We start from the raw sequence: 12,601 nt of genomic DNA on the forward strand, positions 1-12,601 counted from the left end.
GTTACGAGGAATCGAAGGCTTCGCGAGGTTCGATCCCATGACTCACTGCTTTCTACCATTTGCTGCAAACCACTACACTAGCAAGCTGCTTGTTGTTTATTGAATGATTCTTTTATATAACTCTAGAGCCGCAGTACTTATAAAAAAAGCTCTGGTACTACAACATATAAGGACCACTTAAAGCTGAGATGGTCGTCACCAGCCGTGGTGTAGAGGTTAGTTCCTTGCTTCTCAATCCTCTCACCACTGTTCGAACCCCGGTGAAGTTAAACTCTGCCCCGGTAACCGATAACACACTTTGGGTTCGAACGTTGCCCCTCTGATAGAACTCTGTGGTGATCCTCCTTGATTGAGGTCTCTCCCCGTTGTAACAATCTAATCTCCCGCTTCCCAGACTCTAAGCCGTCAGTGAGCTAAAGTTTTTCCCCTTCTCTATGTGTGTCACTCCACTCTCAAACCTTAAGACCGTACACCTATCTAAATGAGATCACAATTAAAAGGTAATTTTGCACTTTTTCGGAAAACCGTCCAATATAATACAACAAAAAAGGTGGGGAATGTTGTAGAGTAGTATTTTTAGACACTTTTGGGGGGCTCGAGAGGTGGAGGGCCCTTCGGGCCCTGCTTGCGCCTTCGGCGCAAGCCCTTTGTACGGAAGAGGTTGAGGGTTCTTCACCTCACTTTGAGGGGGGGGGGGATCGATGGCTTCGATTCGAACCATTGGCTTCGAACCGGCGCTTTTTTCTATTTACCCACTACACCGCGCAAGCGCCCTTCGGTCTAAGGGCTAAACTGACTTATGACTTGTTCTTTTCGTCGATTCTTATGTCATCAAACAAAATAGTTCTGCGTTTGAACGATCAGCGTGAGGTTGGTTAGCTTATGGGGGGCATGGAAGCCAGTCAGGGGGATTGGGGGCAGTCATGGAAATGGGTTAGGGCCATGGGGTGGCTTAGAGAGTGATGAGATCAGAGCGGGGAGAGACCTCAATCAAGGAGGATCACCACAGAGTTCTATCAGAGGGGCAACGTTCGAACCCGAAGTGTGTTATCGGTTACCGGGGCAGAGTTTATCTTTACCGGGGTTCGAACAGTGGTGAGAGGATTGAGATGCAAGGAACTAACCTCTACACCACGGCTGGTGACGAGAAACCCAGCTTTAAGTGGTCCTTATATGTTTTCGGTTCTAGGCTTCAGCCAAAAACTAAGCAGCGATGTAGCTTTTGGAATTCGAACCCAAATCTCCAGCATATGAGGACAAGATCTTCACCGCTACACCACTAGAGGTGACGCCAAACCCACCCAAAAATGATACATTTGTGAGTTAGACGATTCCTTCCCGAAAAAAATAACAAATTTTGGGAGAGGGTTAGAACTACAAACCATAAGTTCTATCGACCAAGCAGCTTACCACTAGACCACAATGGACACGAAATCGCAGGGCGGGTTTCCTTAATGATATCGATTTCTTTTCTTACCTATTATTGTCTTAATTTCTGGACACACAGACCATACATGTAGACGATTTTTTAGTGGTTGGGCAAGCAGCTCGTTAGTACAGTGGTTATGCAGGCAGGTAGTTAGGTTGAGAGTAAGGCAGACAGGCAGGCAGTAAATCTCCAATTCACTGGTTCGAACCTCTGAAACGTCGAAGGGCTGGATAGAATTTCACAGAAAGTCTCACAGAAGGGCTGCATGTCCGCTTGCAGAGGAACTGACTCAAGTGACGTAGGAAGGCCAGAAAAACTTGATTTTTACGAACAACTTCAACTGTAAAGTTGTTGTTTTTTGACCAAGTGTGCAACCACAACACTGTGGACATATGTGAGGGGACCATAGCAAACGTTAATTAATGTTGTAGTTGGATCGGAGTACAACAATTCTGGTTCTAATGCCACCGGAAGTCTCAAAATCTGCTGATAGGAAGTTGTGTAAAGTCCAAATCTTTTTGCTCTTACGTTCTAATTTTACAGATTTTTGTTTGTTTGTTGACCTCCCGTTACGACTGACTTGGGATCTACACTGAACCCTATCCAACAATACGGAAATATAGAGTCTAACAAGAATAAATATGGTATAACGGCATCAAGCCAATGGAGGATAAAAATGACATAAAAATGTCAAAAAAACGGCAACCTAAAATAGCGTATATTATGGCATAGAATGTAGAAGCATAACTTGAAAACAAGCTACAATGAAAGATGTTAAGTACAAACAAAGACCAAAATCAATATAATTACAAAAAAGACACAATTATGAGTCTTTAAATATGTAACCTAATATAGAATATAGTATAGAATAACGAAACACACCTAGAATAAACACAGTGCTATATGTGCACACAAATTAACGGCAAAACAACGTTTTAAGTAAACAAATAAAATAACAATCAAGTACGAGTAAAACGTACACAAAAATAAGCAACATTTAAATAAACGTTCAACAGTGTCTGTACGCATGCCAAAAATTTGGTTGTAATTCAGAACTATTAACAAAATAATATAAGTAAGCATTACCAAAATTGACGATGAACAAGAACTAAATTACATAAATATTTAGAATGTTAGAATTTACAAGAAACGACAAAACGCAAAAATATAATTACGATACAAATGTAGCTTTAACTTATTCAATACACAAAGTTGGTTTTATTTAAGCGAACACAGAAATGTGAAAACAAAACACAAGTTCGATGTTCTTCGGAAAGTCAGTTCTTCTTCGGGAACAGAGCGTCGAGAATGTCTGGTTGAAGATCGTCCGCTGATTGTATGGTTGTTGTTCCAAGTCTGAATATGATAGGAGTGCTTCAACTTGTGGCCAACATCGTCCATAGAATGAACTCCAACCTTCACTCGACATCGGAGCTCCTGAAACAGAAACATACAAGAGACAAAACAATGCAATTCCATACTTTCATATAGATCGCTTAACATATTCGCAAAATATAATATACTGAAAGCTAGACAGTGTGCACCCTGTTGGCTATAAGCAACCTAATTGAAAAAAGTAAATTGTTCGACTATAATTTGCTGCATACAAACGCCTTAAGTTCATTAAGTGTTAAAATAATTTTTAAATGCGCTTACTTATTAATAAGTTATGAATGATTTAACCGATGCTGACAACTGAATAGCCGCTCTAACACACAAGTGACATGCAAAACAATAAATGTATCATGCACAAGCATCATGCAAAACAACAACAGGCTTGCTATTCGTTGCAGCAACGGCTAAAGAGTCACAACTATTATTAATCCCCTCTAATTCATTGGTTGATTTGTAAACATTTTACTATAGAAACTCCCGAACCGGTACTTATGCAGCAAAACGTCTATCTAAAACAGTGGTTCTTAACCTTTTTGGTGTGGTTTCCCACTAAAGTCAATCATCAAGTTCAAATTTCCCCCCTGTTATTTTTATGCTGATATTTTGTGTCCTACATTAACAATTAAGATGAACATAAATTCATAACTGGGATCAGCCATGAAGCTTCGGTATAGCGCCTTCAATGGGCCTGGCGTACTGTGATCTACATTAACAAAACAGTATTCTTCGATTGAAATAATTTTGAAGCAATTTGGTCGGGACGTTACAGGTACACTGCAATCTAATTAAGTTTGAATTGTGCTTTCGTGAGGAAGTAAATTTGTGTGAAATATTGGAGAGTCTCATGTGCTTGCATTAGTCATTTACTCCATCACAATCAACAGAGGAAAGGCATTTATTCGTGAACAACAACACAGTCATTGATACTTTTAGTAATGTCTGTGACGTAACAATCAAATTTCTGATTTTCTGCGTCTTGTAGAACTAGGTGATATTAATCTTACATGTTGTTGTGGAAAAAAATTGGATTAAATTAACTTTTAATGGTTAATTCAAGGCCGGATTCGACCCGCTGGCCCGAGTTTGGTGACCCCCGACTCACATAATTTCCCTCTGAAAACATTAAATTTCCCACTGGTGGGAAATTTCCCAGCGGTTAAGAACCAGTAGAGTACACATGGAACAACAAACCCAACTTCAAATTACCCACTTGAAATCCTCAAATTCCCCACTAGTGGGTAATTACCCACCGGTTAAGAACCACTGATCTAAAAGAATATAATTCATGTAGATTGGCCTTAACACGTACCTGTATATAGTTCCAATTCATCCAATGGTTTGTTCAAGCGCAAATCCGACTCCATTACGCAATGCCTTCACGACATACAGGAGATCTGCAGCAAAACATAAATATTAATATCTGACGAATTATAGTGCATACAAAATAAAGTTATAAAATTAACCACTTCTAACTCTACTCCTGCCTCACAGCTCTTTTGCTTACTCTGTGTTACGTTGTATCTGTAGATTTAACATTACTCTGATTACTTAACTTATTAAGTATTTCCGATGTATGTAGTTCCCATTCATCTAGTGATCAGTCCAATGCCGATATTATTCCCCAGTGTCTTAACCGCAAACGGGAGATCTGCAATAACCAATGTAAATATTGAAGGTCGATGACTGTTGGTTTAAAAAATAAAAATATAATAATATTAGTGCATATTTGGCGCTCCGTTTGTTAACGCTTCTGACCTTTACTCCTGCCTCACAACTAGTAAGCTAAACTCAAAACAAACGACTGTTACAAACCAGGGAACGCCAAATAAGCAACATAACATTTAACTTTCTGGTTACTTAACTTAATTAGGCCTTTCCGATCTTTCCATCTTCTTCGATCACTCCGCCTCCAGTAACTGTCTGCAAAACAAAATTTAAGCAGTACCAGAAATTTGACATAACGTAATATTAATTACAAAAAGCGTAACTATATGCCAACATGTGAAGACAGGATAAGTGCACTTTTATACTATTTCCCCATGTTGGCCTCAACATCTAATATTAAGTGATACAAGTTAATAGATAACATATAAAAATACATTTACTCGCCTGTTTTCGGAAGTGTGTGTTGTGTGCCAACGAAGCACTCTTCCGTAAGAACGATGTTTCAGCGTCCAGCCAATCAATTCCCGAAGCCATCCGACGACCTGAAACAAAGTGATCCAGCAGCAGTATATAGTGTATTTGAAAAGTGAATTAAACATAAACGCATAACATATAACAAGGTATCAGTGCAAAGTAAACATGTGTGCACCCGAGTTTACTTCTGCAAAGACACCAAACAAGTTGATTTACAACTCGCAAATTACCTGTTTATTCTTAATTGGTGAGTCGATCCATCGACAAAGCTACCTTCACCAAGTTATTCACAAGGAATGACAGATCGAAGGCGCAAGGACAAAGTCGCCTCACTTTTTTTCTTTTTCTTTCAACCAATTAGAACGCTTGCTTCTCAAACGTCATATGGGCGCTCTTCAACCGTCCAATGACAGGCTTTATTGCATCAATCAGTGAATTCCACTTCGGGCTGGTTGATTGATTGCGGGAGGCAAAAATCTTGGAATGATTGGCTGCTGAACTGTTGTGACGTGGCTTGACTTGATTGGTTCTTGTGACACAATTGCTTGCTGGTAGAATCCGAAGTTCGTTAGGATTTGTAACCAAACAGCACAAATAGGTTTAGCCATCCGTTTAATTGTCCCGTCATCGTAAAAATGTAATGCAATTTCATTAAAGGAAAAGTTTTATTTTACTTGGTGTGTTGTTGCGTAGACGAAATAAGTATTAAAAACGTTGTTATGTTTCGTTTTCCTTTACCAACGACATTAAATTTTGTGCCACTGGGGTCACTAAACACACAACACACAAAATCAACTTTACAGGTTATATTTCCAGAGCTGAAGCGTCTATTTACAAAGCACATGTAAAAATTAAAGTCAATTTCCCCTCAAGTTTCAAAATCCATCTTTTGGGAGGAATTCCTTCTTAAAAACAAGATGACAAGAGACGTCTGTGCTTAAATATAGCTGCTAATTTCTTTTCATTTGCCCTCTTGACATAGAACTCAAAGATACAGAAGCAAAATGTTTAATTTTAAAAATGCAAGTAAGAAAATGAAACTATTTACCACACTTTACAGACAGTAGCATGAAAAACAAACTTAAATGAGATGAAAACCAAAACATAATCACACATATGCATGGTTTGTCACAATTCGGTGTAAGAGATATACCCACTTGTTCAACGTACTGGCATTTTCCTAAATTTTATAGTCTTTTTGACATGCTTTTAGTACTACATTTTTATTAGTGACTTTTTTGTTGATGGACATGGTCTGAAAGAAATTCTATTTGTTGTTTATCTCTCATCTTTCAGAAGGGTAAGACACAGTTTTGTCACACAATATATCAGAATTCATTTGTAAACCAAAAAACGTGCTATATTAAAAATATTTAAAAGTAGACGGTTTTCAATGGAAACAGGTTCGGAAGCCCTTTGTGAAAAAAGTCTTGACAATTAGGGACGATTTATTATTTTTTGCCAAGTAATGCTAAGATTATTAGAAGCCAACAAAAGACTTTTTACAAACCATTTCCTCATGTGTAAGCAGGTTTCTGTCGCACGCAGCCACCACTATTATTTATCCTGTCACTACCTCTACATGTATACAGGAAAAAACATACAACACAAAGGGAACAAAGGAAGCAACAGTACGATATCACTGCATAAAAATATATATCGACGCACAGTGTAAGCCAATAACCCTGTGCAAACTAAGCAAAATTATTAAGGCAAGCAAACTATTTATGAGGAGATTTCTTCTTGTTCTTCGCCGCTGCTGCTTTTTCCGCTTCAGCTTTTGCTCTCACTAAAATATATACAATTTTTGCTTATTTAGATGTAAATAATGGTAGAACTAGCGCTAGCCTACTATGAAGCTGACATGTGCAGCATACACGGCAGGCAATGGTGCTTGTGATTCGACTTTTGACAAGTTCACCACTGAGCCTGTACAGCTAAGTTGGTAAAGTGCCAGCATCTGTTTATTGAGTGAAGTCTTCGTGAGTTGTCGCCACATGCATCTCTCTTTGACCCCATCAAGTGGGCTTTCCACGACTCCACGACTCCTCGCCGGGTACGATATTGTGATGACACAATGGACAGTGTTCCTGCTGACCTTCATTCGTTGCTATGGAGATGATCAAATTATTTTAGGCTTTATTCTGAGAGCAAAAGTAAGCAAACAAATTTCTGCTTGGCTAAGTTAGCAACACCCAAGTATGCTACATTATATAGATAAAGTCATCTGATAACATTTTCATTTTTAAGCCAGTTAGATGGGATACTGTTGGCATTTTTTTAAGCTCATCCGCCCTTCATTAGGTCTTATTTTGGGTACTAAACGAGTTGCTAGGCACTCTCCACACTGCAGAGGTGTGTGGTGAGCTGGTTTAGTCGTCAACGACCCGACTATGAAACAGGTAGTACAGTACTGGATTACATATTTCCAGTAGCACGCAGAGCATGTCCTGACAGAGTAAAGTATTTACTTTCCATAAATAGGATAGTTAATTAATTTTGTGGCATTTTTTTTTAATTTCTGGTGAAACCCCATTGATGGCATAAGTTGGTGCTGAAATCGCTACATTACAGGATGTAGAAGTTAACAATGAGCCTGTATAATATGTATTGGCTGCTTTATGTTTCTAAAACTGTGTTTGTAATTTAAAACAGTTTCTATTTTTGCTCTATACTAGAATATCAAAAGCATGTGCTTTCAGGAGTGGTATGAACTTTTAGTTGATCTGTTTACAAGTCTGTACAATTTTTGCTATTCAATGATGCATTTAAGGACCCCCAACCATCCCCCTGGAAGGACTGCTGTTCGACTGTACATGTGAATATCAGAAGTGAGTATGTCAGCAACATTAATTTACCTGTTTACAGTGTTCACATCTCCTTAACATCAGACATTGTTTCCAGTAATGTAAATCTAAACCCTCCTCTGTAAATCCCTCATCTCTTTCAACCGGGAAAATACACATGCTGCAAAACAAACAAGGTAGTTGTAGTAAAATAGGTAAAGATGACATTTTTTTTCTTGTTGGTATATTTTTCTCAGACAGAATAACAAAACAATTGATTTTCCGAAAAAAACATCAAACTAATGTTGATTTTTTATAACTTTGCATTAGAAGTAAGCAGCATTACACAAGCATGCTAAAAGCAGGTTTTGTGCCAAGTTTCAATACAATTTTCGCATAAGCAAGTAAACAAATCAATAATCATACAAACACTTTTAAATATTGATCAATCCATACTGTGACCAACATTGACAATTGAACAACTATTTTGTTTGTAACAAGCTTACTCAGATGCATGACTGCAGGTTAATTTCAACTAGAGAACAGAAAATACACCTGCTACAATAAACAAACTGGTTAATTGTACTACAGTTGTAATTTCGGTTTGTTTTTCTCTGGGCAAGGTAATAAAAAATGATTTTCAAAAAACATCATCAACTGATTTCAATTTTACTATTATTTGTATGAAGAAGTAAATAGATTGATACAGCCTGATATAAGCTTCAGCTTTTATAATGGGATTTAAGCACATAAACCAATCATTATTATGCAAAAACCATATCTGATTTTTAAATAACATTCTAGATATGCATAGTACCAAAGCTACCAATTGATAAGCAATCACCTATTTTGTTTTAAACAATCTTACTTAAATGCACAATTGCAGGTTAATACACTGAGAAGAATTCCTAACATTTATAACTTTGCAAGGTCTAAACATAACGTGCATTCACACCAATAGTTGTGCCAGATGTCCATTAAATATGGGTTGGTAGAATGTAAAAAAGTTGTACACACCAGACATTAATCATTTTATTGAACAAAACCACATAACCAGAAAACAGGGCCAGGCATAAATCCATCTGTAGTGCAAAATAGTTTACTGCACCCTGATCTATACTAACGACCACTTCTCACCTTTCAGATGGTGAAAAGTTCATAAGTTGGACACCAGGGTGGGCAAATCTCTGAATCTGCTTGAAGTGTTCCCCTCCCCATAAAGCAACTCATTTAGCATGAAATGTGGCCAAGTCCTTTAGGTGACCACCTTGTGTATGTTTCAGTCCACCCCTAAAAAGTTAAAAATACATATATGATTTTAATATACCCTTGCTCAACTTGGAATTGCCATTTTGCACAATTCTTAAAGATGTGACCATCTTTTTTCTGATGTCTATTAGCAATGTATGCTTATTGCATTCCAACAGTATTGAGATTTTTGTGTTGGCATGCAATGAATTATCTTTGCTAAAAATAAATTTTCATGAAAAACTGTTGTAATTAATATTAGATAAAAACTAAATGCAACATAACTAACTTATTTCATGAAATTTTTGTCATTATTTTATTCATTATGGGGCGTGCAAACCAAAAACAATTTGTCATACCTTCCTTTCTTCACTAGCAACTGGTTCTGCAGCAGTATTGAGGTATATAGCAGTCTTCTCACCACCATCATAAATTACACCAAACTGGTCATTGCTGTCCTCCTCTTCCAAATAGTAATGCAAGTTGCCCTACAAACAATGCAACACTCAGCAGTTGTTAGACTTATATAAGCCACAAACATGAAAAACTTCATGAAAGGGGATCCATAATAACAAATCAAGTTGCGTTCATTAACCCATGTTCTGACATTTTACATACAGTATACCGTATGTGCTATATTATTCTGTATTTAATACCACCCTTCAACTTTGGCACATTAAACATTTTTTTGCACAAAAATAAGTAATACTAGAGTGGGTAATAATTTCTGCTAATCAATCAACATAATTTATGCAAAACACATCAAATTCCCCCAGTTGGAAACATGCCTTGATAAGTTATTTACCTTTTCAAACACAACCACAGCACTGTAAGGGTCCGACAAACTTTTAATAGTGAAAATTTCAGAAGCTGATCAAGTCGAGCAGACAAGCAGCAGGAATCCTCATCACCAACAACCATTCCCCGTTGAAGTTCAGCCTCGTTCCTTCCAAGGTCACCTGACCTTGACCTCCAGAACCCCAATCAGACATCCACTGGAGGGCAGGTGCTGCGGGATATAAAAATTTCACATCATATTCTGCAACATTTAAATACCTTCATCAGGTTTTTATAACACTTTAAGCACATAGTACAGCACACACACAAAAAATAATGCAAAACGGCATTGTTTTATCAAAATTTCTGTTTTATAACTTACACTGGGTTGGCACTGTACCACTGGATCTAAATGTATTTTGTTTATACCACAAACAAACATATCATATTTCATTTCATTTGGCCCTAGAAAAAGTTTAAATCACAAACGTTCAATAAATCTATTAATTAATCCTGTAATGTCTTGTCGGAATAGCATCTAGTGAAAACTTAAAAGTTGGAAAATCAATAAGTTTTTATATCAAAGTTTCAGTTTTTATAACTTACACTGGGTTGGTACTGTACCACTAGATGGAGCACTTGTGGTTGAGGAGAGTTGAAGTTGCTCACTTCGAGGTGCAGTGGGATTAACGGGAGGGAGTGTTTGGAGTTTGGGGAAGCGTGATTGTGTTGATGATCGGATCAACATCTGCAGACAAAACACAAAATTAACAGGAACCTCAGATTAAAGTAGGTTGCAAAATTTTGCTTAAACCACAAACAACTATACATATTAAAGAATTTGATTAAATAAGCTCAGACAAAAAATATACATTTTTTAAGACCACATAAACATTTAAAGTTTAAATTTAAATATGTAAAGTTTACATCAAAATACAGTTACTAGTTTTGCAGAGTTCCTATACAGTAAAGGTAGGCAACTTTTTGCATATGTAGGCCACAGAAACAGGGATATTGTGAAGGCGGTCGCAATAATGCTAATGCAATAACACAAGAATGTAGGCAAACTTAAATTTAGGGAATTTAAACTCATATTTGTTCGATGTAAATATGTAAAATTTCAAGTAATCTGCAGTACTTGCTAAATTTTAACCTTAGACATCTTTGCCTAGGATACAATCATGCCCAACTTCAACACAACCATATTACACAGTCCCAATGCACACACACAAAATTGTGTCTCCATTCATAACAATGCCTATTCCTAGCAATAACTATCAGCGTTAAACTTAACAACTCTTGGGTATGAGTGAGATACAAGAATCAGTCAGACTGCTGTAGCGAGTGGGTTGCCCACCCTTGCTTCAGTTGTGATTAAAACACAAAAGGACATGCAGACTACTCAATTTTGGTTTGGCAGCAACAGAGAAAGCAGTAAGCCTTCCACGCACTTTTCTGATAACTCATAAAGCTTTAAACCTACCTTCAAACTGGTCAGTTGCCAACACCTATGTAATGATGGTAGTGGATGGTTGGTACATCTGGTGGCAAAATTGGTCTTTTACTGGCAACTGGTTCCATGTAACCACTCCATGATCCTTCCATAGGATGCGGAAGTTGTTTTAAAGCAGTTTTGGAAATCTCCACTGGAGGGATGGAGCACCTCCGATAAAATATTGTTTTTGAATTCTTAACTAGTGGTGAACATAAGTAGCAAAAAGTTTTTTTCACAAAGCAATATTAAACATTTACTGAAACTAAAAGAGTGTTATTTATCTGCAAAGAAGTAAACCAGAGAAAAGAGAACCTCTATGTTCACATGATAAATTATTAGTTATATTATATGTCGCGAAACTGTTAATTCAATAACTTTCAAGTGAAAAACTTACACTTCTCAATGACAACAAACTGTGAGATGCTTCTCTGAAACAATTCTGTAAACACCTTGTTTCACCAAACTAGAACTGAATTCCATTATTCCATTGTTCTCTCCTGTCATCTGTTTTAATGAAAGTACATTGCTTTTGAGGACAAACTTGATTCAGTGGCATTCAAACATGCATTCCATACCTATGCAGTAAAGTAGCTAACAACAGTATCTTATAATAGTGGTGAGTTATACAGAGATGTATAAAAAACTATTTACTTTAATGTAGATCACATGCAAAAACTTTGTAAATCTATTCTAATGGCCTGATAGGCCAGTTTGATTTCTAACTGGTTCGGTAGATTAAGCTGGAGAGTCTAGCGATCAGTGAAAACTGGTTGTAATGACACCATCTATATTGTGATGCTAATAATGCCTGTTGTCACATTGCTTTGCATCCATAATGGGCTTACATACAGTCTGAAGACTGCATATGACATCTGAGCTGTTATTACTTATCCCAGGCCAATAAAAACTATTCAACGTTTATGACTACAGGTTGTGCACTCCTGGCCCGCAGTAACAATAATATAATCACTTGACCATGCAAGTTTATTTTTTATACTTCCTGTGTACAAAAACATTTGCTATGTATGAGGTAAACAAGTTGCTGGAAAATTGTAAAAGGTGTACAAAGGAAGAAAGTGGAAGAGCACCAGCCTAGACTAATGTTCTGTATTTTCAAACCACAGCTTCACCTACCATGGGGAAAGCGCAATCATGGGGAAACCCCATTTTAAGTCCCCAAACTTGACACCAGAGAGAAGCCAGCGCCCAATTGCATGCAAAAACTTAATTTTCAATCAGGTAACTTAATTTTAAATTTTTCAATGTTGGGTAAAAATATTAACTGCCGGCCATAAAACTTGTTTTTTCATACCACCAGCCTTACTAACCATG

General features: G+C 37.2%; 1 protein-coding gene and 1 long non-coding RNA gene across 2 annotated transcripts in view; both read right to left on the reverse strand.

Moving 5' to 3' along the window:
- LOC145228617 (eukaryotic translation initiation factor 3 subunit B-like) overlaps nt 1-10,243 on the reverse strand; it is an 84,601-nt gene extending 74,358 nt beyond the window's left edge. The window contains exons 1-2 of the mRNA XM_080093737.1: nt 10,157-10,243; nt 9,357-9,485 (exon numbers count right to left, since the gene is read on the reverse strand). Of these exons, the coding sequence (XP_079949863.1) occupies nt 9,357-9,485; nt 10,157-10,228 (201 nt within the window). The 5' untranslated portion in view covers nt 10,229-10,243. The remainder of the gene's footprint in view (nt 1-9,356; nt 9,486-10,156) is intronic.
- On the reverse strand, nt 2,132-5,187 carry LOC145228740 (uncharacterized). Its single transcript, XR_013860246.1, has 3 exons — nt 4,930-5,187; nt 4,378-4,740; nt 2,132-4,218 (listed from the first exon to the last, which is right to left on the reverse strand). It is a non-coding gene; the product is annotated as an uncharacterized LOC145228740 (long non-coding RNA).
- Nucleotides 10,244-12,601: the final 2,358 nt, after the last annotated feature.

Source organism: Phallusia mammillata, chromosome 5, assembly GCF_965637545.1.
Source record: "Phallusia mammillata chromosome 5, kaPhaMamm4.hap1.1, whole genome shotgun sequence".
Classification (NCBI taxonomy): Eukaryota; Metazoa; Chordata; class Ascidiacea; order Phlebobranchia; family Ascidiidae; genus Phallusia; species Phallusia mammillata.